At 36.9% G+C, this 27,314-nt stretch overlaps 1 protein-coding gene across 4 annotated transcripts in view; it reads right to left on the bottom strand.

The window, feature by feature from the left end:
• Positions 1-27,314, bottom strand: part of GRM7 (glutamate metabotropic receptor 7) — an 876,035-nt gene that overhangs the window by 418,404 nt on the left and 430,317 nt on the right. For all 4 annotated transcript variants that reach the window (XM_053897751.1, XM_019428303.2, XM_019428301.2 and 1 more), the window contains exons 3-4: positions 15,755-15,896; positions 6,899-7,053 (exon numbers count right to left, since the gene is read on the bottom strand). In XM_053897751.1, coding sequence (XP_053753726.1) covers positions 6,899-7,053; positions 15,755-15,896 — 297 coding nt within the window. The remainder of the gene's footprint in view (positions 1-6,898; positions 7,054-15,754; positions 15,897-27,314) is intronic.

Below are 27,314 nucleotides of genomic sequence, written 5' to 3'. Positions count from 1 at the left end.
CCACGCCTTATCTCTGAGTCAAGGTTTTGAATCAGTGTCACCTGAGTCACATGAGCTGACAGTAAGTAGAGTGTGGGGCTCTGCAGGTGAGAATGTGGGGGCTGTAACAAGTGGAGAGAATGGATGCGGGGTAGGCAGAAATAACAGATAATCACTCTCACAATGAAGGACCCTTTGGGGATGATAGAGTTGAAAATTTTCACCTACAGGTGAAAAACTTAAGTCGTAGGAAGGGAAAGCCCAAATGTAAATATATTGGAAACTTTATAATTAAATAATAGTTAAACATTATTTAGACCCAAGGTAGGTCAATTAATAAAACATTTATATCTTGGCAAAGAATCATTAAAAATACATAAATATATCAAATATTTTAACTCAAAATCCATCCATACACACACACACACACACACACACACACACTCTCACTTGCCAATCTTCTGGTGTATGATCATGAAATTTTTTCCAAATATGCATCACCCATTTGGCCTCCCTGTTATAATCTTGAAAAAAAGTCAACTATAATAAAATTCAGTTTTGTGGTCTTTAAAGTGAAATAAAAACTTGAGGGTAGTTGACTAGTAGTTAAGTGCAGTATGTTTCTAGTGCTTATTATTTCCTTTAAAAATTTCCACCAAATTTAGCCCACAACTAACAGTTACAGACTTACCAAATCTTTCCAAGGAACTCAAATGTATCTTCTTTGAAATAGCATCTCTCATTCTCTTTTCCTCTCTCTGCACTCACTTCATTGGTTTATATGATTTTCATTACATGAAATAATTATGGTAATACATATTACTGCAGTAAATACATTTAGAATCAAAAATAGCTATTCCTGAGAGCTAAAAATTAAACTGGTGGGACATACTAGGGATCCGATTATTAATGGGGAGTGTTCAGGGTATTGGGGACATCAGACAGCATATCATGCAAACAGAATGGATACATTCTTTTTGGTTTACATATTCACTGGTTAGGAAATGATTGGTGGTCAGTTAAGCAAAGCCCATTAAGAAAGCATGTATCCTCTGGGAAGCCATCTGGCCCAAGACTCTTGTATCTTGGGAGATTTCTGATTACTGATTCAATTTCTTTGCTGATTATGAATCTGTTCAAATTTTCTCTTTCTGTTTCAGTTTTGGTAGTTTGACACACACACACACACACACACACACACACACAGGAATATTACTCAGCCATCAAAAAAGAATAAAATCTTGCCATTTGCTATGATGTGGATGCAGCTACAATGTATTGTGCTAAGTGAGATAAGTCAATCAGAGAAAGACAAATACTATATTATTTCACTCATATGTATAATTTAAGAAACAAAACATGAACATATAGGAAGGAGGGAGCAGAAGGGAGGGAAACAAGAGACTCTTAAGAGTAGAGAACAAATAGAGGGTTGATGGAGGGAAGTGGGTGGGAGATGGGCTAAATGGGTGATGGATGTTAAGAAGGGCATTGTTGTGATGAGCACTGGGTGTTGTATGTAAGTGATGAATCACTCAATTCTCCTTCTGAAGCCAATATTGGGCTGTATGTTAACTAAAAATTTCAATAAATAAAAAAAAGAAAAAAAGAAAAATCTTCCTAAAAAAAAAAAAAAGAAAAGTAAAGGAAAAGAAAGCGTCTATCCTATGAGACAGGAAAACGCATGGCCCAAAACCTGGGACTTTATACACATAAAGTGAATTGTTCTCAGCTCTCCTTAGTTACTTTCAATTGAGATTTCTCTGTTTACATTTCTTACCACTTGCTCAAGGCCAACAATGTCTAATTTAAACAACACAAGATAAAAAATGAGATGGTGTTTTTCTTCACATACCTATTCTTGTCACACCCGTGATCTGCTCACCGTCTCTCTCTGTCTGTTCTATGAGTAGAAACAGTACAGTTCAGAAAGGAAGTGCCCACGGAGTGTCTAAGACAAACAGCCTTACCTGTGCCTTCCTACTTTCTGAGGAGTCAGAGCTGAGGCTTCCCTTGTGTATTTGGAACATTCCAGCAAGTCACCTAATTAAGCCACAGGGCCAGTGCTGCCCAGATAGTCTCTCCAAACTTGAAAAAAAGGCAACACATACAAAGAACGCAAGAGGTGCAAGATGGATAATCTCAAGGAAGCCATGAGCGGTAGGCACTGCCCTTAAGGTTCAGATTCTAGTTGTAAGTGCCACAGGTGAGCCTGGTGTATTTGGTGCTCTCAGGAAAGGGGGCATGTAGCACATTTTAGACTTGGGAGCAATGAGTTTGCTTTTGCAGGGTAGACTAACTCTGAGAAAAGCAGGAAGTCTTTTGAAAATACTAATGATTTGATCTGTCTTGAAGAAAAAGTTATTTTCCAGAGAAGTAAGAAATAGGGAAATGGGAAACTTTGGTGGATTTTAAGCACTGAAATAATCTGTTATGGATATGAGCCAGGAATCTAGAGTAGGCTACAGAGGCTTGAGCCACCGACCTGCACCCACATTCTCCCAATCTTTGTTTGGACCTGTATTGTGTCCTGGTCTCTCTTCCTCCTTCGTATCTCCATAATTTGCAAGCTGGTTTTTAGGGGGAAAATGTAAAATTATTCTAATATGATATTTTCTTGTTTATACTTTTTTTAATCACCTGTCACTTCTAAATTAAGTAGGCAACTAATGAGAGCAAGGACCTGGTCTAGACTGTCACTTGCTATATCTCACTGTTTAGGTTGGTGACTGATACCCTGCTAGAGTTTACCAGTATTTATAAAAGATTCAATAAACCAATTGTCATGACACTGAACATGCAAAACTCTCATTGCTCTCTTATTAAACCAGTTATAGCTCTAAAAGGCATATGCATTGCTCAGAAATAGCACTGTGGTTTAAGCAATGTTTTCTTTCTTGTCATTTTCTGCCATTCACCTACAAAACCTTGTGATATGTGTGGAACATTCTAGGTAATCAAGGAAGGCTAAAGTAGGACACATCTAAATTGGAGCCAGAAATATTTTAGTTTAGCTCTTCATAGCTTTGATCTCCAGTTTTAGGAAAAATAAAGAATTCATTTCAGTCTTGAATTAAAAAAGCATGAAATAACCAACTTTTTATGCCAGGTCCAGAGCATTTTTTGTCTCTCCTACATAGATTGCAGATTTAATTCAGGAACCAAGCTGTTCCACAGACACATTTGAAAACATCACCAATAGTCAGAGCCATTATAGTTAGCTTTGAAAATCCACCCTTCATTACACTAGCTCCCTAATGTTAATGATTATAGCAGAGATGAAAAGATACTGGTCCACAATCCCTGTTGACTATAATTAGAGGCTGCCTTGGACAGCCTATTCTCAGAGAAGCAGAGCACTTTGTAGGGCAAAGAGTTGAAAGCAACATGGACATTTTTTGCTCTGAGGACTTGTTGGGGGCTGGAAAGGATGACAGAAAATCCTAGTTAATGGGGCAACAAAAAAGAGGAAAATGCCAGAGATCCCTTGGCTCATCAGACAATTCAGAGACACTGAAAATTACAGAAGTGTTTTGGCTCAGGAGCTGGAGGAGAGCTGCCAAGTTGTGGAGACGTTCTCCAGATATCCTGTGAGTGTTGGGCAGTGATCAGGGCCATGGCCGACCTTTCCCGGGCACAATTCCTATCAACATCAAATTGAAAGGGGGAAGAACAACACACTTGGCTAGCAAACACAGAAGCCCTTTCTTCTATAAATGGAGAATAAATACAGATAGAAGATAAAAGAAGATGAGCACTACTCTCAAAGAGGCCACGTGCTTGCTAGCAATTTTGCCTAAAGCAATTTATTGTTAATTATTCATGCAGATTGAGAAAAGACCAGCCAAAAATTCAGATCTTTGCTGAACATGTTCAAAATATAAATCTAAAGAAAAGAAACATGTTGATTATTGATTGCCTTTTTCCTGTTTGGATTTGTACATACAACATTACAAAACACAAAGATACAGGGATATAGGAGTATTATAAATATTTGGAGGATGTTCCACGACAGTAGAAATCAATACGGGATATTTATCAAAAAGAAAAAAGAAACATTAGACAGGAGAGGAAAACTTATTTGCTGATACAGAATATTCTCCATTTTATTAGTTTCATTTGGGATATTTCATAGCTTGCTTTACAAACCTTAGTGCAAGCAAATGCATTTCTTTTTGCACTTCTTTAGGAGTGTGTCACTATAAATGCACAGCGACAATCTTGATGTCTCATCTCCTAAGTGAGCAAATCTAGTCTGTTCTATGTAGCAATGCACATAGACAATATGGCAAGACATAAGCCACACACACCAGCCGAGAGAGACAGAGAGAGAGAGAGAATCCTCATTTTTATCTGGTTAGGAGCAGAGAGTTTTGTATAAAGAGTTGCTGCCCTATCGTGTTCCAATGTTAACAATCTCTCTCTCTCAATTCATTGTTTGGAACAACCTCTCCCCAAAAGAGAGATATAGATATAAATGACATAGATATAGATATAGACATTGATATAGATACAAATGTAGATATAGATATGTTTTTTCCAGATCTAGGATGTTGTTTTGTGTTTAAGAGCTTTGCATATCACCCCTCTCCCCACCCAAAAAAGAGAACTTTGTGTATCCCTAAATACACAGCAGGAAATTTTTTTTCAAGAATTTATAAAAACTTCAAGATACTTAATAATTTCCATAAATATCATGAAACTGGAGCTAGTAACCATGGAGTATAGGCATCCATGTCATGCGGCATCTACAGCCAAGGAAGAAAGGACCTCACTCATTCCTTGCTTGCTTTCATTCTCACCTGACTCTTACACTTCACTTCTCTATAACATCACCTGAGTGAACATTCTAACCACCTTTGATCACACTCTACTTTCCAGACACTGCCCAGACTTTCAGAATAAAGAACACTTTCCTTAGCATAATTTCAAGACCCTTCATTATCCAACTCTGGCCTGTTTCCCTGCCATATTTTATGGCAGGATGTCAGGTGGTCTGTGATTCCTCCACCCATCTCAGCATCCAAACACTTAAAAATGTGGTTGAGTATCTGCCATATGCAGGCCAAGGGGTACTAGTGCTGGGGGCACAATGCAGGGCATACATAACAGATATGTTTCTAGACAGAGACAAGTAAAGAGATGCTACAATGGTAGGGGTCATGAAGGATGCCGCAGAAGCAACAGAAAGGGTGTCTAACCCAAACCTGGCTGAGATGGAATGGTCTCATGTTGCTTCCAAGGAAAATTAATGTCTGAGCAAAGTCCTAAAGGACAGAATTAGGAGTTAATTAGGCCAATAGTGCAGTGACTAGAACTCTAGGAGAGAAAAGAGTTGTCCCAATGCCCTGTAAGTGGGAACGTTTTTAAAGAACCATAAGGATTTCAGGATTTCAGGGTTGTGCTGTAGAATGAATTATTTACTGTTATCGCAGCATGCCCTGCTCCTTCACTCTTCTGTTTCTGTCCCTGGGTTGGGGGTGGATGGTGTTCTTCTCCTCACCTGCTTGATACATTTCAAGTCATGACTTTAGCTCCTCTCAGGAGTATCCCCAACTGCAACACCACCACTCAGAGAAACTTCCACAGTATCTCCTTTGTACCCTGTGGTATCGATTCCATATTGCATTTGCAGTGTTTCTCATGTTACCCAGTCAATGGCTATTTTTGACACCTTCTCTCAGCTCTGTATGCCTTGAAAGTAAGGATTTTGTCCTCATCTTGTTTTTCAACTCTCAGAACAGAGCAAGACATATGGTGGATACTCAAAATTTTTAGTAAAAAGGAGTGGAGATAGTTAAAATGTTATCTTTTATTTTTGCAACCCATCTGCAAATGCATTGGTCTGTGTTGTAAGATAAGCAATCTTCTCAGGACACGTACTGGGGAATGAAATGAATTCAAAGCCTCCCAATGAACACATGGGTGACTCATGGGATCTTTATCTCCCCCAGATAACACAGAAAGGCAACAGTGACTGAACCACAACCTGGCTTGTTTAAAAAGGTCTCCATAGACCATGCAGGCTTCTGGGGAGAATAATTAATTATACTGGAGTGGAGACAGAATAGAAAGAAATGCAAATATTTGATCCCTTTTTGAGTGAGAGGATAGAGGCTTTTTTAATGTGCAAAGCAAGCATGTTTTAGGGAATCTTTAGAGACATGGTCCATCAGAAAAGAAACACAAAGCAGGATACCAGTGGAGGAGTTCCTTTTCTTCACAGTATCTTCTTTTCAAAATAACTTTTCTTTTCAAATTAAAGGAGAACATAAATTGTAATCAGCAACTTCTGTTAGATCAGAAGGATACCAATAAACACCCTCTCCTCCTTCTTCCTCTTGAAGACTCTTTGTAGCAGCAAGGAAGGCAAAGGAAAAGAAAGAGGCAATGATTTAGGAAGGCAAGAGAAAGAGAGTGAGAACAAAAGAGACCGATGAAGGCAAGGTGATGTTGGTGCCTGAGAGAGGTGGTGTGCAATGAGATCCTGGGGGCTGGAAGACACTCCACGAAGTAACAAAGAAAAGAATCCCCAGAGTTATTCTCCTGTAGAAGTAATGGATACATTGCAAAGGGAAAATATTCTTTCAGAAAAATGCAGTTCACTTATGTACACTTGGATTATGTCATTATTTCACTTATTAATGGTGATGCTCTTCTCTCAGAAAGCTCTGGTGCCATAATAAAAAAAAATGAGAATTTTGATATTATAAAAACACATGATCTCTTCAAAAGAGGACTATCAATGAAAAGAACAGACCAGATATATGGCCTAATGTGCATTTCATGGCTACAAGTTTGAAATTACACTGCATACATTATGTAAAAACACCAAACCTTCAAAAAGACACCTGACTGAGCCATCCTGCATGGCACAAACCAGTCTCTTAGCATATTTTACAATGGTTAAAACCCATACCTTCAACTGTTGCTCGCTTGGGCTGGATGGTGATGGCTCCTTCTGCAATATCTTCATGCTGGTGCAGTGGGTTTATTTTGGAACCCCAGCTGTCTGATCCCACCCAAAGAAAATGGCCTACTTGGTCAGCTCTTTTGGCTGCTGCAAGGATCTGCCTGTGAAAAAACAGGAAAAGTTATATTAATGATAAGGAACAGCTGCTGAACGTATATATATCAATTAGGAATCAAGCAGAAGGAAAGCAAGCTACCAGTTCTCAAAAAGTAAGTAATCAATGGCAAAAAAGAAGTATGTCAAAGGATTTATATCCCTGCATATATAAAGAAATTTTATAAACTACTAAGAAAAATGATCATAACAGCTTGAAGAAAATAGGCAAGAAACAGTAAAAGACAAATGACAAAAGGAGAAATATAAATAACCCGTAAGCTGGAGATACATATTCACATACATTAGAAAGGAAGGAAACGTAAAATAGGGTAAGATATCACACTTGCTTCTCATGTTGACCAAAAGATTTGTTTTGTTTTGTGAATCTGGGCATGGTGCTGGAGAAATCAGAGTTTGCATTCACTGCTGGTGGTCTATATAATTTCTGGAAAGCACCATGTCAATCTAAATTAAGGGTCTTAAATTATTCATTAAAATGAACAAGTATGCCATGCTTGAAAATTTTACAGCCCAGTTTTATAAATAAAAATGCTATATAAATGGGGCACTTGAGTGGCTCAGTCAGTTAGGTGTCTCAGCTCAGGTCATGGTCTCACCATTCCTGAGTCCAAGCCCCGTGTCGGGCTCTGTGCTGAAAGCTCAGAGCCTGAGTCTGTTTCGGATTCTGTGTCTCCCTCTCTCTCTCTCTCTGCCCCTCCCTTGCTTGTGCTGTGTCTCTGTATCTCTCTCAAAAATAAACATTTAAAATTTATATATATATAACAAGGGCAACAAAGCAAATAAAACAAAATGAAAAATAATCATTCATGGTACAGTTATTATAATATATTTTTGGAAGAAAGAAGAGGTGGATAAGGTGATTGCATTTGTAGAACAGAGGAAGCTACAACTAAGAGTCCTCTGGTGGGTCATACCACAGGAGAAATGATTTGTTTGTTTCTCAAGACTTGGAGGTACCAAGTGTCACATAGGTACATGGCCAAATTCTTTTTCTTCTTGGCAGAAAATGGAATGGTAATTTTCTATTAAAACTATAAGGTATAGGTTCTGATACTGTAAACACCCAAATACCAGAAAGTTATGAATGAGAAATGGTGAATTAAACCTGTTAATTATAAGTTAAATTTATCACTAAGTATTAAAATGGTAAGACTCTCTAGGAAATTTACACTTCTGTGGGGGGCCGCCCCGGTGCCAGGCTGAGACCTGGTCAAGCAATGTTTCCCGTTGACTCAAGCCAACCCGGTGGTTCCCCCTCCCATTCATGTGGGAGGCCGGCCGGCGCCAGGCTGAGACCAGGTCGAGCAACATTCCCTGTTGACTCAAGCCAACCCGGTGGTTCCCCCTCCCATTCCCCCACTTTCAAGGGCATACTAAAGCCTTGTCAAGGCTGAGAAAGTTAGTTCCTGAAGCCTGTGGTCTGCAGGTGTTGGCAGTAATGCTACCTCCCTTTTTCTACCCCGAGTCAGATAGAAACAAACATGGGAATTGTGTTTTGCTAGCAATCTTATCAACAAGGTCTTGTGACCCATCTAGAAAATGCACAAGAAACACAGAACTAAATGTTTTGGTTGGCAGCGATTATGTGAAACCTGTTTATTCTTAGAATGGCCTGACCCATAAGAGTCTGGATATAAAAGATTGTGTACAGCAACAATAAAGCCGTCACTTGGGCCATCAGCCCAGGGGACCCTCCTGTTCCCAAACTTTCTCTTCTCTCTTTTTTCTTGCATTCCCCTACCCTCAGGACCCTGACCTCGGTGTTTGTCGCGCCGGTCGCGACACACTTCTGCCTACAGAATGCAGAAAACTAAGAGAGTGTCTCCCCTGGGAGAAAACAGCTTTTCTCAAAAAATCTGGACCACCCTAGAAGAATAATTCTATATCCTGCCATAGAGAGACCCTGTAATGGAATGGCAACTTGGATGTCTGACCAGACCACTCAGAGCCCTTTTAGGTGATATGCACTGCCCATGTATCAAGAACTCTTTGGTCTTTCTCTCAAATGGGAACTTCCAGAAATCACCCGTAATTGCAGAAAATCTCCAATGTAAACTAGAAACCAAATAAGTTAACACAAAAAGGAAACTGATGTATAGTGGGGCAGAGAAACATATAGAAATGAACAAAAACAAATATATTTAAATAAGAATTATCATATCTTCTGTAATCAAGAACGAGATAACATAGAAAATAGAAACAAACAATGGGAAATAGCTCTTAGTTATTAAAATATGAAATATGTTAGAAGAGAAAAAAAAAAGAGTGAAGAAAATTATCCAGAAAGCAAAACAACAACAAAAAGGTAGAACACATTTCAGAAAATATAAGAGTCTTAAAGAATGAATCTAGGGACACATATATTCAGCTAATAAAACTTCCAGAACAAATATACAGAGACAACAGAGTGAATTTTGTAACAATATATTTTTAATGAAGAGACCAAGAAATTGATAACATGAATTTCCAAATTTAAAAGATTCACTCAGCAAAATAATGGGGAAAAATCAAGCATGTCACACAATTTAAGATTTCTGGGGAAAAAAATTAAAATATCCTAAAAGCTTCCAAAAGAAGATCAGGACACAGGGGGAAAAATAAGAAGCAGAGTATCACCAACCCCTTAATAGCAAAAACAATCAAACAAAAAAAAAAACCAAGCAAACAAAAGATGATGGATAGTGGAACAATGCCTTCCAAATTCTGAGAAAAAAAAAAATTTATAATCTGGAATTCTAATATTTAACACACAAAGAATCCCAGTACTAACAGAATTAGCATATATGTCCACTAGAACTTACAGACTTTTCCACCCAAAATTAGAACCCCAAACTCCCTGCAAGTTACAAGTCCTACAACTCATTAGCCACCATAGCTATTGGCTGAAAATCATTTATGTGCCTGGTATCATGTAATTAAAAATAAGTCTGAAGGCACCTGGATGGCTTGGACAGCTGAGATTCCAACTTTAGCTCAGATCATGATCTTGGGGTTCATGAGTTTGAGCCCCACATCGAGCTTACTGCTGTCAAGACTGTCAGCTCTGAGCCCACTTCAGAGCCTGCTTCAGATCCTCTGTCCCCCTGTCTCTGCCTCTCCCCAGCTTGCATGCTCTTAAAAATAAATAAACACTTAAACAAACAAACAAAAAAACAAACATGAAGCTATGCCTAACCGTTCCAACTACTAAGTAAATATGGAGAATGAGGACATTTTTTAGGCATGCAACACAAAATGTTTTCCTTGAATTTAGCCTTTACTAGAAAGTTTTGAAGAGCATGCTCCAGCAAAATGAGGAAAGAAACCATAAACATAAATGAGTGACAGGGAAAAATTTCTTACCATGATATAGATTGGTCCAGAATAAAACAGGAAGATGGATATTTGAGAAGGTAAGTGTCCAGGAAAAAAAAATGGAACTCATGGATTATCTTTCACATGAATATATGGAAACAGATGTGAGACATAGGACATTAGTAAGAAAAAGCAAGTAAAAAATCATCATATGAATGCTTTGAAAAACTAAACCTTTTACCCAAAAAAATCATATCATAGAAAAAAGATCTGATGCTGTGGTATATGATATTTATATAATCATAATAAAGCACGTACTCGTTTCTGTTAAATGAAAATCTTATAGGATAACGTTGAGAGAATAGGGAGGGTACAAGTGAGCCAAATTCTACCTAACATAAGAGGAATTAATAGATAATATTCAAATTTAATAATTCCAAAATTGTGTTATTGGCACATTATGCAGATAAGACAGGAAGAAATAGCTGAAAGAATTAAAATAACTGCTCAAAAAGAGCTTAACCAAAGAGTCTGAAGGGACTGGACATTGCTGTTTGTATCAAAGTGTTTCACTTATATTTTAATTTTTATAGGTGTTTTTCATTTTAATAAAAATAAACACAATCAATCATTTGTACTCTTGACCTAGAGATACTATTTCTACTAATCTATGCAAAGGAAATGTCAAATATGCTGTCAAAAATGTATGTCGTTACTGCAGACAACCTAAAGGTAGAGCAATAGGGGACTGTCTAAACAAACAAGAGTGCATCCAAAGGATGGATTAAAAAGTAATTAAGAATATGCTTCATTAGAAAAAAAAGTGAATATAATTAGCTTTCCACAAGCACTTGTTAAAAAAGAAAAATCAATGAATAAAAACTGCAATAGGTTATTCAAGTCGTATATAATAAAAGCTGGCTAAACTTTGCCAGTGTATGCATATATATACATAGTTAGAAGTACAGGGTCATCTGAGAGCACAGAAAAATAAGGATACTATTAAAAACATATTGTTAACCTAACAGTCCACTGAGAAGGTGTTGCTGAGGTTGAAGACAGTGCAAATGCAAAGGTGGGCAGAAGCCAAGTAAAACAAGGAAGAAAAGACAAAACTAAAAAAATGCAAAAAGTAGATGTTCACTTTAATACAAATGTAAAACTGTGAGCTTATTTATTAAGATAACTAAGAGTAAACTATTTAAAAATACTTATGGTTAAAAGTGAAATGTGAATTACAAACAGTGGAAGATAAAAAGTGAGAAATTCTTTTGGGGAAAATCTGTATGTTTGGGAACAAGTGATGGTAAACATTAAACCAGAATTTTATTCTATCTCTGATTATTGGGATTTCACATTTTATAGAGATTATTTAAAATCATTGCTTGTGATTAGTTTCTCTAACTTTAATCTTTTCTAGATAATCAGGGCAAAGTAAACTTAAAGATTCCTTTTAATAAAGAGCAACAACAGCAAAAAACTTTACCATGTTTTTCACTAGATGTACAATAGTTATGTATTACTTTTATAATCAGAAAAAAAAGTGTTTCAGAAAAAGGATCCACTATTGTCTAAAATCAAATTATTAGTGGCCTTGACTTACTGAGCATTTGTCTTAGCTTTAAAATCTAGATATTACTATCTTCTCACTGCTATTCTCTAACAAAGTATTTGAAGTTAATGTTCTAAGAAATCTCAAAATTTCCCATTAACAGTGTAAATCTTCTGAAAAAAGAAATAACATAATATTGTGAGTTAACAGTACTCTTCAGACATTAGTATATTTGAGATCATGTTTTAGAAGAAACATAAATGCACTTAAATTTTATTACTGCGCTCAAGAACTATTTCTGCTATCACTGCTATGGATCACAGTATACAATAATATTCAGCACACAAACCCCATAACAAAAAGAACGAGCATAATTATTGAGTGGATTGTATGCATTTTAAAGCCCAAATTAAAACCACACATTACCTACAAGTCAAGAGTATCATGATGAATTTTGCATGACATATACTATGTATTTAGAAATAAACACAAAGCCACACCTCATCAATATATTACATACTTTGAAAATGTGTAAAATAATGTATGAAAAAGATTTATGAGACAATTAAGAAAGAGATCAATAGAGATGAGAGAAATAAGCAAAAATAAAACAAAAGAGTAATATTATGAAAACAAAATCTTTCAAGTAACTACCATATAAAGTGTAGAAGAAAATGGCCTAGGAGCAACATATTAGAATTTTGTAAGGAGAGAAGTAATACATTTAAGGGATGGCCAGAAATAGTTTCATGGAGAAGGGCATATTTGAGACAGACTTTAAAAATGGACAATTTCAACAGGTAGAGAAGGAGAGAAACAAAAAACACCATGAAAGAAAGAAAGAAAGAAAGAAAGAAAGAAAGAAAGAAAGAAAGAAAGGAAGGAAGAAACAAGACAAAACAAAACACCATGGGGAGAAGCAATTCGAACTGCTAGAGGACCAGAGCCATGCATTTTGGGGATAGAAGTGGATGAGTGGGGATGAGGTCTAAATGTTAAATTAGGACCACGTTTTAAAGCATTGTGAAGTTCACATAGAGAAGCTTATCTTTAAATTAATAAATAGTGTGCATTAGCATAGTGAGTTCACTCATTCATTTATTTGGTACCATTTCTTGAGCATTTACTATCTACCAAACACCATGAGAGGGACTGAAGTACAGAAGGAAGTCCAAAGAGGTATCACCTCTGCCTCTACAGTGCTTACAGACTAGTGGAGAAGATGGACACTAAACAAATGATCAAGTGATGCAAAATAACATTAGTGACATAAATTATGAAGAATTTGCGAAAGGTGCATCGTTCAGAGACATCTTCCCTCAGAAAGCCACACTAAATATGGCACTGGAATGAAAAACTGAGGAAGGAAAAAAAAAAAAAAAACATTCTAGGCGGGTAGAAGGGAACACACCAAGACCAGGGAGTGAGGAAACACAAAACATGAAGGAGCAGGGAATGAAATAAGACTAGAAAGGTGGGACGAGGCTGGATAAACAGAAAAAGAGCTTAAAAGGATTTTCATTTTATTGATGGGAGAACTGAGGCCTCAGAAATTGGGAAGCAGGATGGGGGGTGAGTGACAGTGGGGAGACTTCCCAAGGTGACACAGTGGTCATTAGTTGCAAAATACCTCAGGGATCTCAATTTCAGGTTTACTATGCTTTACATTTAATAATCCTGCCACCCTAGGTCAGAGCTTAATACTGGGAAAGTGATAGATGGATTCAGAAACAACACTTAGGGTGTGTGTGTAGGGGAGAGGCACAAAATCGGAAGGCTGACAATGATGACAGTGAAGTAATCCAAGCAGGATGCAGTAATGTGCTGAGCCCTTAAACCTCACTCTGAATGAAAGATACTCACCTTCAAATTAAATGGTGTATTTTGAATTCTAAGACAGAGACTAAATAATTCCATCCAGTTCTTTCACACCAGTGGAGATATACACCAGCACAACCTCTTTGGAAAACAACATTCATATTGGAATACATCTTTGTCCTGGAAACTTCTTTTCTAGGCATTTATGTTGAAAACACTTATAAGATAGGGGTGCCTGAGTGGCTCAGTCGGTTAAGCATCTGACTTCGGCTCAGGTCATGATCTCATGGTTCATGTGTTTGAGCCCCACGTCAGGCTCTGTGCTGACAGCTCAGAGCCTGGAGCCTGCTTCATGGATTCTGTGTCTTTCTCTCTGCCCCTCCCCCACTTGTACTCTGTCTCTGTCTCTCTCTCTCTCTCAAAAATAAATAAAATATTTAAAAAAACACTTATAAGATAAATACATAAAATAATATAACTGCATTTATATATTTGTGTTATATTATTACATATCTATCTATTGCATAAAATGCATATATTAATAATATGTATTTGCATATTTATATTTGTATGCACAGATTTGTGGAAAAGGAAGTTTATTGCAGCATTACTTATAATTACAAAAGTCTGCAAATGTCAATCAATAAGGGAGCATTTATATAGATTATAGTATGGGTATAAGATGAAATTCTGCACAGCTATTAGAAAGACTGGATAGACAGGTACTTATATTCATAGACATCCATGATAAAATAGTGAGGAAAAGCTAGCAGGGAATACAACAAGATGTACACACAGTATGCCACCGTCGTATAAAAATATAGACTATCTCTAGAAGAGTATACAAGAAACTCGTCACTAGCCACTGCAGCTGAAAAAGAGAACCTGTTAGCTGGGGGGAGGCGGCAGGATGAATGGAACCTTTTTATAAACCTAGATTTTTAAAATATTTTAAGCAAGTGTAATTACTATTTATTCTAAATAAATAAATATTCTGGACCAAGGTGGTAGTGATCAGAGAAGAAATCAAGGCACATTTGTGTCTTAGAAACATATTCCAGATCCACATAAGAGTGAAAACATGTGGTATCTGTCTTTCTCTGTGTGACTTATTTCCTTAGCATAACACTCTCCAATTCCATCCACATTGCTACAAAAGGCCGTATTTCATTCTTTCTCATTGCCAAATAGTATTCCATTATGTATATAAACCACAATTTCTTTATCCATTCATCATTTGATGGACATTTAGGCTCTTTCCATAATTTGGCTATTGTTGAAAGCTATTTGGCTATTATTGGCTGCTATAAACACTGGGGTACAAGTGCCCCCATGCTTTGAGGAGGGCACCTGTTGGGATGAGCACTGGGTGTTGCACGGAAACCAATTTGACAATAAAGTTCATATTAAAAAAAAAGACAAATTGAAGATGATAAAAAAAAGAAAGAAACATATTCCGGACACATTATGTTCTAGAAACAAAGGTTAGCTCTACATAGCTTGGCCAAGAATGCAGGAATGAGGAAAACAAGAAAGATTCCAATCAGATTTTTTACTCCAAGAAGAATCAAGATAAGAAGGGAAAGAAGTGGACTGGAGATGTGGAGGTGGGCAAGCTTGGTTTGGAACATATTGAGTCTAAAGCGGTAGTAATATAGCCAGAATTATAAGACGTTTTCTCTTTTACATTAAGAGGAACCATTCTTCGGATAAAAGTCTGTTACATTTGGGTATATTTTTAATAAAAGAACCTCTGAAAGGTCCAGTGGTTTTCTCTTTTTACAAGTAATTGAATACATTTATTTTGCTAACAGAGGGGAAGACATGACAGGAACACACTGCTGCTTCCGTGGTTGGCTATCACTACGTGTGTAGGGGAGAGAGCACGTACAGACTTCCCCACTATGTAATTATAGATTTGCTTCTGTGCTATCTTTTCCCCTGTCTCTGCCAGTATCCTGATCCTTCTGTCTCCAAAAGTTGCAGCATGCATATTAATGAATTACACCAGTCATCCTTACTTTATATCCTCATCGTTGGCAAAAATCACGACGGCCCTGGAGTTGGGGGTGTCCAGGAGCTGTTTGATAATTCTATCAAAGTCAATGGTTCTGTCTTTGCGCTCTTGGGGGATTCTCACAGACTGTGCAATGCAGAGCCCACCTGTTTAAGAAAAGAAAGCAGAGTGTCAATAAAGTTCCCTCAGAGATACCAAAGGAACCAGGGTAAGTAGCTGAGGAGGAGGGAATTTTGATTTCTGAGTACATAGCACTTCCTTGGTGATGCTGCTGAATGAGGATGGCTGCAGGTATTATGTGAAGTCCTGAGCTGTTGTTCATAATAGGTGCATCCTCCATGATATTGCACAGCCTGATTTTCTTGGTACTGCACTTAAGAATGCCCAGGAACACCATTGATACTGATCCTGGGGAGACAGATTTAGGTCGACAAAATGGGTGGAGGAAGGTCTTTAAAATGAATGTGATACACTACAAGAAAACTAAAATCAATAAACTACAATAAAAGTGTACTGAAACAGTTAAAGCTCAGGTCAATTTTTGTGACTTTCCTGGTGTTTGCATTCCCATGTTTTTTTTTTTTTCTTTCACCTTCATATCTATCCCAACTTTTAAAGGTCAGCCAATGGAATAAATCTAAAAATAAAACAGCACCATCAAAAACACCAACTACTATAAATCACAGTAACAAACATTTATTGACCAGATAATATGTACTCAACCCTCAAATATGTGTTTTTATATATGTTATCCCATCTTAAAAACTTTATAAGGTAGTTGGTATAATGCATTTTTTGTTAGAAAGAAAGGATATTAAATTAAAAAGTAGATTTGTTTATTCAGATTTGTCAGAGCTGTTATGATATTAATTGTCATGAATTTCAAGATGGAAACATGCAGCAGTTTACTAAGCAATTGATGTACTCCTCATGACCCCACCTCTTGGTTAGTAGTAACTCCTGGATATAGTACTTTATAAAACACACTTTAAGAAAGGCTGGTATAGGGGTGCCTGGGTGGCTCAGTCAGTAAAGCGGCTGACTTCGGCTCAGGTCATGATCATATGGTTCATGAGTTCAAGCCCCACCTCAGGCTCTGTGCTGACAGCTCAGATCCTGGAACCTGCTTCAGATTCTGTGTCTTCCTCCCTCTCTGTGCCTCCCCTGCTCATGCTCTATCTCTCTCTCTCTCTCTTTCAAAATACATAAACAAACAAACATTGAAAAAATTTTTAAAAAAAGAAAAAGAAAGCTTGGTATATGGGGCACCTGGGTGGTTCAGTTAGTTAAGTGTCTGACTCTTGGTCTTAGGTCAGGTACAATCTCATGGTTTCATGAGTTTGACCCCTGCATTGGGCTCACACTGGCAGCACAGAGCCCCCTCTCTCTCTCTGTCCCTCCTGTCTCTCCTGCACTCATGCTGTCTCTATCTCACAAAAATAAATAAATAAACTTTAAAAAAAGAAAAAGAAAAGAAGGGATGGTATAGGTGAAAGGGGTAGAGAGAATATTTGTAGGAAAGGCATCAAAGGCCATCCAATGGGCAGAAGACCTAGAGGTGAAGAGGAAAAACTTGTTCTTGTAATGTGATTGGGAGATATCTATCATTAAGCTTACATCCTGAGCGTGGACAACTGAGTGGATGATACTAGGCTTCCACAAACATAACAAATATGAAACCTCATCCAAAACTGAACCTCCATTACACTTTCATCCTAATCAGTGTTAGTTCTCTATAAGTGGCTCTTAATTTTCAGTGTGCACAAGATTACCGATAGTCCGTTTTCAAAATGTAGAGTTTCAACAACACCATCAACCAACTTGACCTAATTGACATTTATAGAACAATCGAGAGGACAAGAGAACAGTATACATTCTTTTCAAGTGTAAGTGGAACATTTGTTAAGCTAGACTATATTCTGGTCCATTAAAAAACAACAAGAACAAAACAAATTTAAAAGCATAAAAATCATACAATGTTATCAGACCTAACAGAATTAAACTAGAAATCAATAACACTTGGAAATTAAACAACACACTTCTAAATAACCCATGGGTCAAAGAGGAAATGTCAAGTGACGTTTTAAAATATTTAAAACTAAATGAAAATAAAAGTAGAACATATCAAAATGTATAGATTTCAACTAAAGTGGTATTTAGGAGAAAATTTGTAATCATCAAATGCTTATGTGAGAAAAGAGCAAATATTGAAAATAGCAACTGAAGCCTCTTTTTAAGGAATAAGGTGGGAAATGGCTAAATAACTGTCCCCCCAAAAAAGCAGAAAGACATAATAAAAGAGCAAAATCAATTAAACTGAAATCAGAAAAAAAAAGAGAAAATTTTAAAAAACAACAAAAAAAAATCTGCTTATTTGGGAACATTCATAAAATTGGTAAATCTCTAGTCAAAGCTGACCAAAAGAAATAAGTCAAAAATTATTCATATCAGGAATAAAAGAGGGGCTAACCTTACTGATTGATCCCACAGGTAGCAAAAGGTAGTAAGGGAATATTATAAACAATATACTTTTGCCAATAAATTTATCAAATTAAATGAAATGGATGACTTCCTTGAAAGACACAAACTATCAAAACTGAATGTGGGATATATAATCTGAATAGTTCTAAATATATTAAAGATACCAAATTCATACACACACACACACAAACTTCCAAAAAAGAAAGATCCCACCTCACATAGTTTCATTGATAAAGTCTACCAAACAGTTAAGGAAGAAATAAAACATGATCTATACACTCTTTTACTGAAAAGAGAAGAGGAGAGAAAATAACTCATTTCATAAGGTCAGTATTATCCTCATACCCAAACCAGATGAAGATATCGTTTTTAAAAAGACTAATACCATTCATGAACATACTTGCAAAACTTCTAAAAAAACTACTAAACAAATAAATCCAGCAATTTATAAAAAATAGTAATATATCGTAAACAAGTGGATTTCATCCAAGGATTGTAATGCTGATTCATTATTTGAAAATCAAGTATTATAATTTATATATGATCAGATTAAATAAGATAAACCGTATATGATCACCTTCATATATGTGGAAAAAGCACCAAACAAAATTCAATATACATTCATGATAAAACTACGATCAGATGAGAACTTCCTGACTAATAACAGGCATCTACTAAAGGCCTACAACAAGCATCATGCTTAATAGTAAGAAATTACAAGGCAACTTTTTCTTCTCTTAACACTCTTATTCAACATTGAACTGGATGTCCTTGTCAGAGAAATAAATGGGGAAAAAAGAAAAGAAACAAAAGGCATACAGTTTGCAAATGAAAAACTAAAATTGTCTCTATTTGCAGATGACATAACTGTCTAGGTAGAATCTTCTAGAACTAAAAGGTGAGTTAAGCTAAGTTGTGGGACAGAAATTCAAAATACAAAGGTCATATATATACAGATCAGCAATGAACAATTATAATTTTAAACTAAAATAATGTCATTAACAATATAATAAAAAACGTGGTGCTTATGTATAAATCTAAAAAAAAATATGTACAGGAGCTATATTCTGAAAATGATGAAACATGGCTGAAAGAATTAAAAAAAATTAAATAAACTCTCCCCAATTTTATCTATAGATTCATTGCAATTTTATTCAAAATCTCAGCAACCTTTTAAAATACAGTAAAACCTTGGTTTGTGAGCATAATTCATTCCTGAAGCATGCTTTTAGTCCAAAGCACTTGTATATCAAAGCGAATTTCAAGAACCATTGGCTCAGTTGTGATCATGTGACATTTGGCATCACATGCTACTCATATTGCAAGACATCGCCCATTTATCAAGTTAAAATTTATTAGAAATGTGTGCTTGTCTTGCAGAACACTTGTAGAACAAGTTACTCTCAATCCAAGGTTTCACTGTATATATCAATAGCTAATTCTAACAGTTATACAGAAAGTCAAAGGAACTAGAATAGTCAAAACAACTGAAAAAGAGGAACAAAACTGGTGAACTTTCCAAATTCAAGACTTACTATCAATCCCAAGCTACAGTAATCAAGATGGTGAGGGGTTGGAAAAAGAACAGACACTTAGATCAGTGGAACAGAAAAGAGGTCCAGAAACAGATCAATACAAATACAGTCAAGTGATTGTTGGCAAAGATGCGAAGGCAATCAGTGGAGAAAGTTACTCTTTTAAGCAAATGATGCTGAAACAAAAAGATATTCATGCACAGAAATAATGACTCGACATATACTTCATACTTCATATAAAAATTAACTTTAGGGGCACCTGGATGGCTCAGTTGATTAAGCATCCAACTCTTGATTTTGGCTCAGGTCATGATCTCACAGTTTCATGAGTTCTGGCCCCATGTTGGGCTCTGTGCTTACAGCACAGAGTCTTCTTGGGATTTTCTCTCTTCCTCCCTCTCTCTGTCCCTCCCCTGCTCACTGGTGTGTGCACTTTCTATCTCAAAATAAGTAAATAAATAAACTTTAAAAATTAACTTCAAATGGATGATAGACCTAAGTCTAAAATATGAAACTAAAAAAACTTTCAGACTGAGACAAAGGGAAATCTGTAATGACCTTAGGTTTTGCAAAGAGTTTTCGGGTATGACAGTAAAACCCCAAACTGTAAAGACCAAAATTGATAAATCAAATTTTATGCAACCTTAAAACTTTTGTCCTATGAAAGACAGTATTAAGAAAATGACAGCTCAAGCTGGAGACTGGGAGATAATCATATATCTTACAAAGGATTTATATCTACAATACATAAAGTACTGAAACTCAGCAATAAAAAAAGAAAACTCAAAATGGGCATAAAATCTGCATAGACACACACACAAAATAGATGGTAAATAATCACAGGAAAAGATCAGTTATTAGGGAAATGCTAATTGAAACCACAATGATATAATGCTACAATACCTATTAAAACAGTTTTCAAAAAATCCAGCAATATCAAATTCTGGAGAAGATGCAAAGCATAGGAATGTCTGCTCATTGTTGGCACGAATGTACAATGGTACAGCCACTTTGGAAACCAGTTTGACATCACAAAATGTTAAATGTAGAGGTAACCTATCAAGCAGCAGTCAGTTCCAATCCTAGGGATTTATCCAGATGAATTAAAAGCTTGTGCTCACACAAATGTGCACACAAATGTTTACAGCCACTATATTCGTAATCGCTAAAACTAGAAACAACTAAGACATCTGTCAACTGGTGAATAGATCAACAAACTGGTACATCCATACAACTGAATCCTGCTCAGTAACAAAAAGGAACTGCTGATTCATGGATGAGCATGAATAAATTTTAAAAGCATTTTTCTAAGTCAAAGAAGCCAAACTGAAAAGATTACATATTGTATAATTCTGTTCATATTGCATTCCAGAGAAAGCAAAACTGTAGGGGTGGAAAACAGATCCATGGATGCCAAGGGTTGAGAGGAGGTGTTGAGTACAAAGGGAGCCCACAAGGGAATTTGGGGGTAATGGAAATGTTCTGATGGTACTGTGGTAGGAGACACATGATTCCACACACTTGTCAAAACCCTAAGAGCAACACACCACAATAATGCAAAATTTAAAAGATCAGGTTTTATCAGGGAATCCTAGAATGGAATGCAACTGTGACAAATTAATCTAATGGCATTACTAATATCTGAGGCAATTTTACTGATGGAGATGTGTAGAAAATAAGTTGATCTAAAGAAACAACTTTTAAAAACTGCACTTTGACTGGAAAGTCTAAAGCTAGAGTAAAAGAACTGAATATAAAATGGTACTCTGATTTGTGTAGTTTTCACAGGGATATGAGTTAGCAATTCTGGAACTGCTGTCCATATTTGAGTTGGGTTGAACAAAACAGTAAATTAATTATAGATAATTTATAGATATTATAAACAGTAAATTAATTATAGATAATTATAGATAGGTTTTACACTGTTGAAGAATTTATGCATAAGCAGAAAAGGCAGGCTAGAATGAACCATGTGATGCCAGAAAGGGTCAGAAATATCAGCATAAACTCATGTTTTAGAGAGGGAGAGATATGCTTGTATACATGGGTTAGTATACATACATATGTATCCTAGCACCATCCACTGAGAAAGCCTCGAAGCAATGACATACCAGAGCAAACAGCCCTCTTACTACACAGGTGTTGGTTTGGAAATATCATCTTTCAGAAAAAAGAAACAGAACTCTTTGAAGAGATGGCTAATTCTAAGGCTGGGGCAGGGCACATACAAAATGAGGCTGTAGTCAGGAATTAAGAAATACACAAAGGCAAAAAAAAAATATGGGGTTATGTCAACAGGACACAAAAGCAACCTAAAAATGTGCCCAGTGATCAAAGCTCGAACAATATTAACAAAATAAGGAACAATGGTATTAAATAATTATCCAAAGACTACAGTACACACTTACAAACCAATACTGAAATAAAAAAAGACTAAATAAGTAAATAAGAAAGAAGGAATGAATTTTCTGTACAGAACAATTCCAAGTAATAAATGTAGAAGGAATGAGAGAAATGGAATATCACCATTAGAACATTATAGTAATAATTGTTGCACATCAGAGTCACTGATAGATGCTAAAGTTAGTGTGGGAAACTATGAGACACTGAACATTTATACAGCTTAAAAGCATTTCCCTCAAAATATTTACTAATTACTCTAGTGGTCTGAACACATGCCTATAACTTCTTTGACACTATTCCTTTGAGTTAAGGCTGTACTTAGTGACTTGCTTCTAAAGAATATATAAAAGGAGAAAGTGTAACTTAGGAGTGGAGAAACCTGGCAGACACTGCTTTAACTGGATCACTAAGTGAACATCATTACTGATAAGTCATGTGGATTTCATGTGCCCTCTGATAGGATGTGATGTTAAGGGCACCCCATTTGTGTTTCATTCTTCCCCTAAATCCATAACCTTCATCTAATCATGAGAAAATATTATAAAAATCCAAAGTGAAGGACATTCTACAAAATACCTGACGTGGGCTCTTTGAAACTGTAAAGGTCAAGAAGTCAGACTGAGAAACTGAAAACCGGATTGGATCCTGGAACAGAAGGACACTCATGTAAAAACTAGTGGAATCTGAATAAAATCTGTATTGAAGTAGTATTTTTCCATTGTTAATTTCTCAGTTTTGATACATGCATACTGGCTGTTTAAGATAATAACATTTGGGGTAACCTGGAGAAGGGTATATGGGAATTCTATATTTGTAACTCCTCTATAAATCTAGAATAATTTTTAAAAGTTTACATTTGTGTATGCATATATATGTATACTTCTATCTACCTACCTATCATCTACTTAGGTAATCTACCTAGCCCAGATCTTACCTCCAATGAATGCTTATTTAGTCAGCAGTAAAGCAGGCCCAGGAATCTGAATTTCTAACAATAATCCTTAGGTATTAGTTCACTGGGAGGACTTGATAAAATACTCATTTCTGGCCCCACCTCAAGAGAATCTCGCTCAGTGGGATTAGTAAAGCTTGTGAATTTGCATTTCTAACAACTTCCCAAGGGATTCTGTGTTGCTGGTCTAAGGACCACACTTGGAGACCATTGCTCTAACTGATATGTATGCAGGTGGCTATGGGAGCATATTTTCAGAAGTATTCACTTGGGCTCTCCAAACTGACTGTACCCAGCTCAGGTGGAAGTACCATATTTACATACATATTTTAGTCAAACTTTTTGTAGAGAGCTCTTAGGAGGGTGAGATACGGAGAAGGAAGGAAGAGATGGATCATTATACATGGTTATAAGGTTTACAACGATGCAGAGAGAGAGAACAACAGGAGAAATATCCCTGAGAATGGGGACTACAATCTCCATGCCGTAATTCCTCCAACTCTGGAAAACATCATGGAGTAGGGAGAAATGAAACCATATGCAAACTGTCCTGGGGCTGCTGGGGAGAAGAAATGGCTACTTTACCACCTTCTCGGCAGGAGAAGGGGAATAATTCTGGATGGAAACCCAGCCTCCCATCAGGATTCAATTACAGCTGAGTGATTAAGCAAATTAGAGCAAACTCCATTTGGCGATGTGATTAGTGGAGGGGCGGTCTGCACTCACGGATTTAGGGCTCACCCAGTGCACACTGGAGGAATCCATGCATGGAGTTTTGTGATTACAAAAATGAGATGGTCGCCCCCTCTCAAAGAGAACTGCTCACAGGTGTGCAAAATCAAGCAACACAACAGAAGAGTGAAATTGGCTATTAACATGTTAATGGGAATGAACATGCTCATAAAACTAAAATCTTAAAAAAGAAAGAAGGTTGGAAAACAAAGGATGAGAAATAAACAAGCTGTTTTGATCTTCTGCTCTTGGAAGGCTTGAGTGGTACCTCTTTAAAAGACAGTTCATTTGCCTCACCTCCATAAGGGAATGTAGTAGGTTGAAAAATCTATGTGTATTGTACATAGATGACTTCACCTCAAGCATTCAGTCCAAAGTGTATTAGGCTAGAAATGTGTCACTGTGGAAAGTAATGCAAGAAACCTTAGTTCTATTCCAGCAAGGAATGGAATGGTCTACATACAAGCACATACATGCCCACACACACTCGAGATGTCCTGGTATCAGTTAGCTTATTTCTCAATAATGGTGGATAACTCAGTACACTACATTCTCCTCTGACACATATCCATATTTCCATCCTAAACTGCTGCCCTATTCAACGCTAAAGTTCTCTCTCTGGTTTGTGTTTCAGCTTAGACCTTCTTCACAGTGGATTCAACTTGCCTGCTGTTGCATTTCTGCTGTTATTTGGTCACCAAGGTATATGAGCAACCTATCAAAACCTTAAGAATCTCACTTTTGAGGGGCATTTCATATGCATATGAAAGCTAAATGGAGTTTCATGGTGCAGGTTGTCATTGCAACTGCCAAATTAATTTTCACTTCTGTGGGGAGTAAGCATAAAGGAAAAATTGAGCAGTATCATCATAAATGTTGCAAAAGAAGGGGCATAACACAGATAGGATAACGCCATTCATGACATGTCAGTTTTGATTAAGAAAGCCCACTGGCAGTGGCTGGAGGAGGGAGATACAAGCCACTGAGGTAATAGAAAGAATTTCAGAGTCTCAGAAATCAATCAGCTTCTCAATTTGAAGCTAAAAACTGGTCAGTTTTCTGTCTGCCCATGGTAGCTAGCAACCTGTAACAGCAAGAACCTCAGGAGTTACACCACAAACTGTTTCCATTAAAAATACTTTTCTCTCTTAATGAGAATGGATGGTTTTTCATCGAATAAGCAGAAGCAATAGGAAACCTTTTAAAGTTTGTAGCTCTATCCTATCAGAGGTTATACATTGTACAGTTGTACTGATGATCTGCTCTATTATTTAGATATGCCGATTCAATTTTGTAAATATTGAGACTCTTACGTGAAAGTCTCTCTAGGATTTGTTAAAGAAATATTATATGAAAGCAGAAGGAGCCTGAGAAATAACCTTATCTAATTCCCCATTCTGAATGGGGAAACTGAGGTCCAGAGGGTTTAACTATAGTAGAAGGATTGCCAATTTCTGAGTTCTGTCTATGCGCCAGATACCATTCTAAGTGCTTTATGTCATTGACACAGTCCATTGTCATACAGCCCTATAAGGCAGGTGTGCTAACATCCTCATTTGGACAGGAAGAAACAGAGGCATTCTTAAGTTAAGTAACTCACCCCCAGATCATAAATTTAATGGCAGGGAAATATAGGATTTTTGTCTTCTTATTCTTCATGCTAAGTGATAACACAACACTCTTGTTTTCATATACTTCACAATTGAGAGAAGAGTAGGATAAATGTTGTATAAGCAAAAAAATTTTAAAAAGGGTAGACATAATACATCTTGTTAGATAAATCACCAAAGCCTTTATGAAAGAACTTTAGTCTTAGATGGGTTGTAGCACATCTGTGGAGGGTGTCAGTGGAAAAATACATAATGAAGAGAAGAGAGAGATCAAACTGGAAAGGTCATATTGGATAAAATTGTCCAACTCTCCATTACCCCTTTTTTTATTTGCAGATAGATACCTGGTGCTAAGGGAAGTGAGCCCTCCATTCCCAAGCAACAACCCATCATTGATCACCACCAAAGGGGCCATTTCTGTTTTCAAATCTCCAGCATCTTTTACAAGTAGGAATGACCCTGTTAGTCATCAAACAGACATAAATTTTCTGGGGACAGTTCTGGAAAACTAAAACTGGGGGGGGGGTGCTGTAGGGCAGGAGGGAGTGAGAGGGTGAAAGAGAGAGAGGGAGAGACCTTGCCCTTCCTCCAGCATTCTGGATGTTATGTCTGGAGTTTTTATTGTCCTTTTGGTATCACTGGGACACAGGAAAAATGATGAAAACCAACACACTAAAAAGGAGAAAACAGAAAGACAGAACCAGAATTCCTGAAGTCATGTACCACTGAGCAGAAGAAATGTCAGTAACCACTTACTTATTGACTTCCTGATATGGGAGAAAACAAACCACCTTTTAATTTAAATTACCAACAGTCAATTTTATGTTATTTGCAATTGAACATATTCCTATTTTATCCTTGCCATCCAAAAGTTCTACACCTATAAAGAAGGGGTAGAAAATTCCTGACAGTGAAAGAATTTCAAGGAAGTATAAAAAGCAGAAGAGATACCAGGGATCACCACTGCATAGAGAAGCTGGGGAAAAGGGACTGATTGGCACCTCCATGTATTTGTGGACAAGACAGTTGGGTAGGAGAGGTAGACAAAGCGAAAGAGTAAGGAGTAACATGGAAATTAGAAACAGTACCTAGGATTGAAGGAGGGGGGAGCAAGGATTTTGGTGATGGAGGCATATTTGTTGGAAGCCTGGGAGTTAGGACTTAAGGGTTCTTGTTTTTCTTGGCCAACAACTCTCTATTTGTTTCTATTTAATCTTTGACATATCCTTGTCCTTTTCTGGATTGAGAAGGGAGAGGAAGGAAAGGAGGAAGGCAGGAAGCCACGACAGATTAACATGCCAAGAAAATGCTCAGATACCAGAATATAAATAACATTTTGGGGAGCATGGAGAGATGAGCTTACCTGCAGCAAAATATAATAAAATGCAGTAGTTAGACAGATGGGGCTGGGCTTGTATGGAAGACTTCGTAACAAGAAACTAGAGGTTTGGGCAAGAAATGTTCTGCTTATACCCTGCCAATGAGGAAAGAGCAGAGCTCATGCACTGTTGCACATACTCATACAAGGTTACTCCATCACATCTCTTGGCCTAGAAATGTCAGACTGCAATTCTCAGTTAAATGTGTTTAGGAATTTCAGTGGTGTCATTTTTCCTGAGAAGAATTTGCATCATATTTTGGAAGACTTTGAAGCTTGAAGCAATCTTGAGCAGAACCATGTATATTCTAGCTGACTTGATCTTAGAACCTAAGAGCTGAAATAACACTTCGCACAATCCTCCTGTTGTAAAGATGGTGAAAATGGTGGAGAGAGAGGAGTCAACATGCTGGAGAAGTAGGGGGACCTGAAGTTCCCTTGTCTCTCAAACATAGCAAGTATTGAGGCTAGAA

Source organism: Panthera pardus, unplaced genomic scaffold, assembly GCF_024362965.1.
Source record: "Panthera pardus isolate Hobbes unplaced genomic scaffold, ASM2436296v1 HiC_scaffold_8, whole genome shotgun sequence".
NCBI classification, from domain to species: Eukaryota; Metazoa; Chordata; class Mammalia; order Carnivora; family Felidae; genus Panthera; species Panthera pardus.
This window is presented reverse-complemented; position numbering and strand designations above follow the sequence as displayed.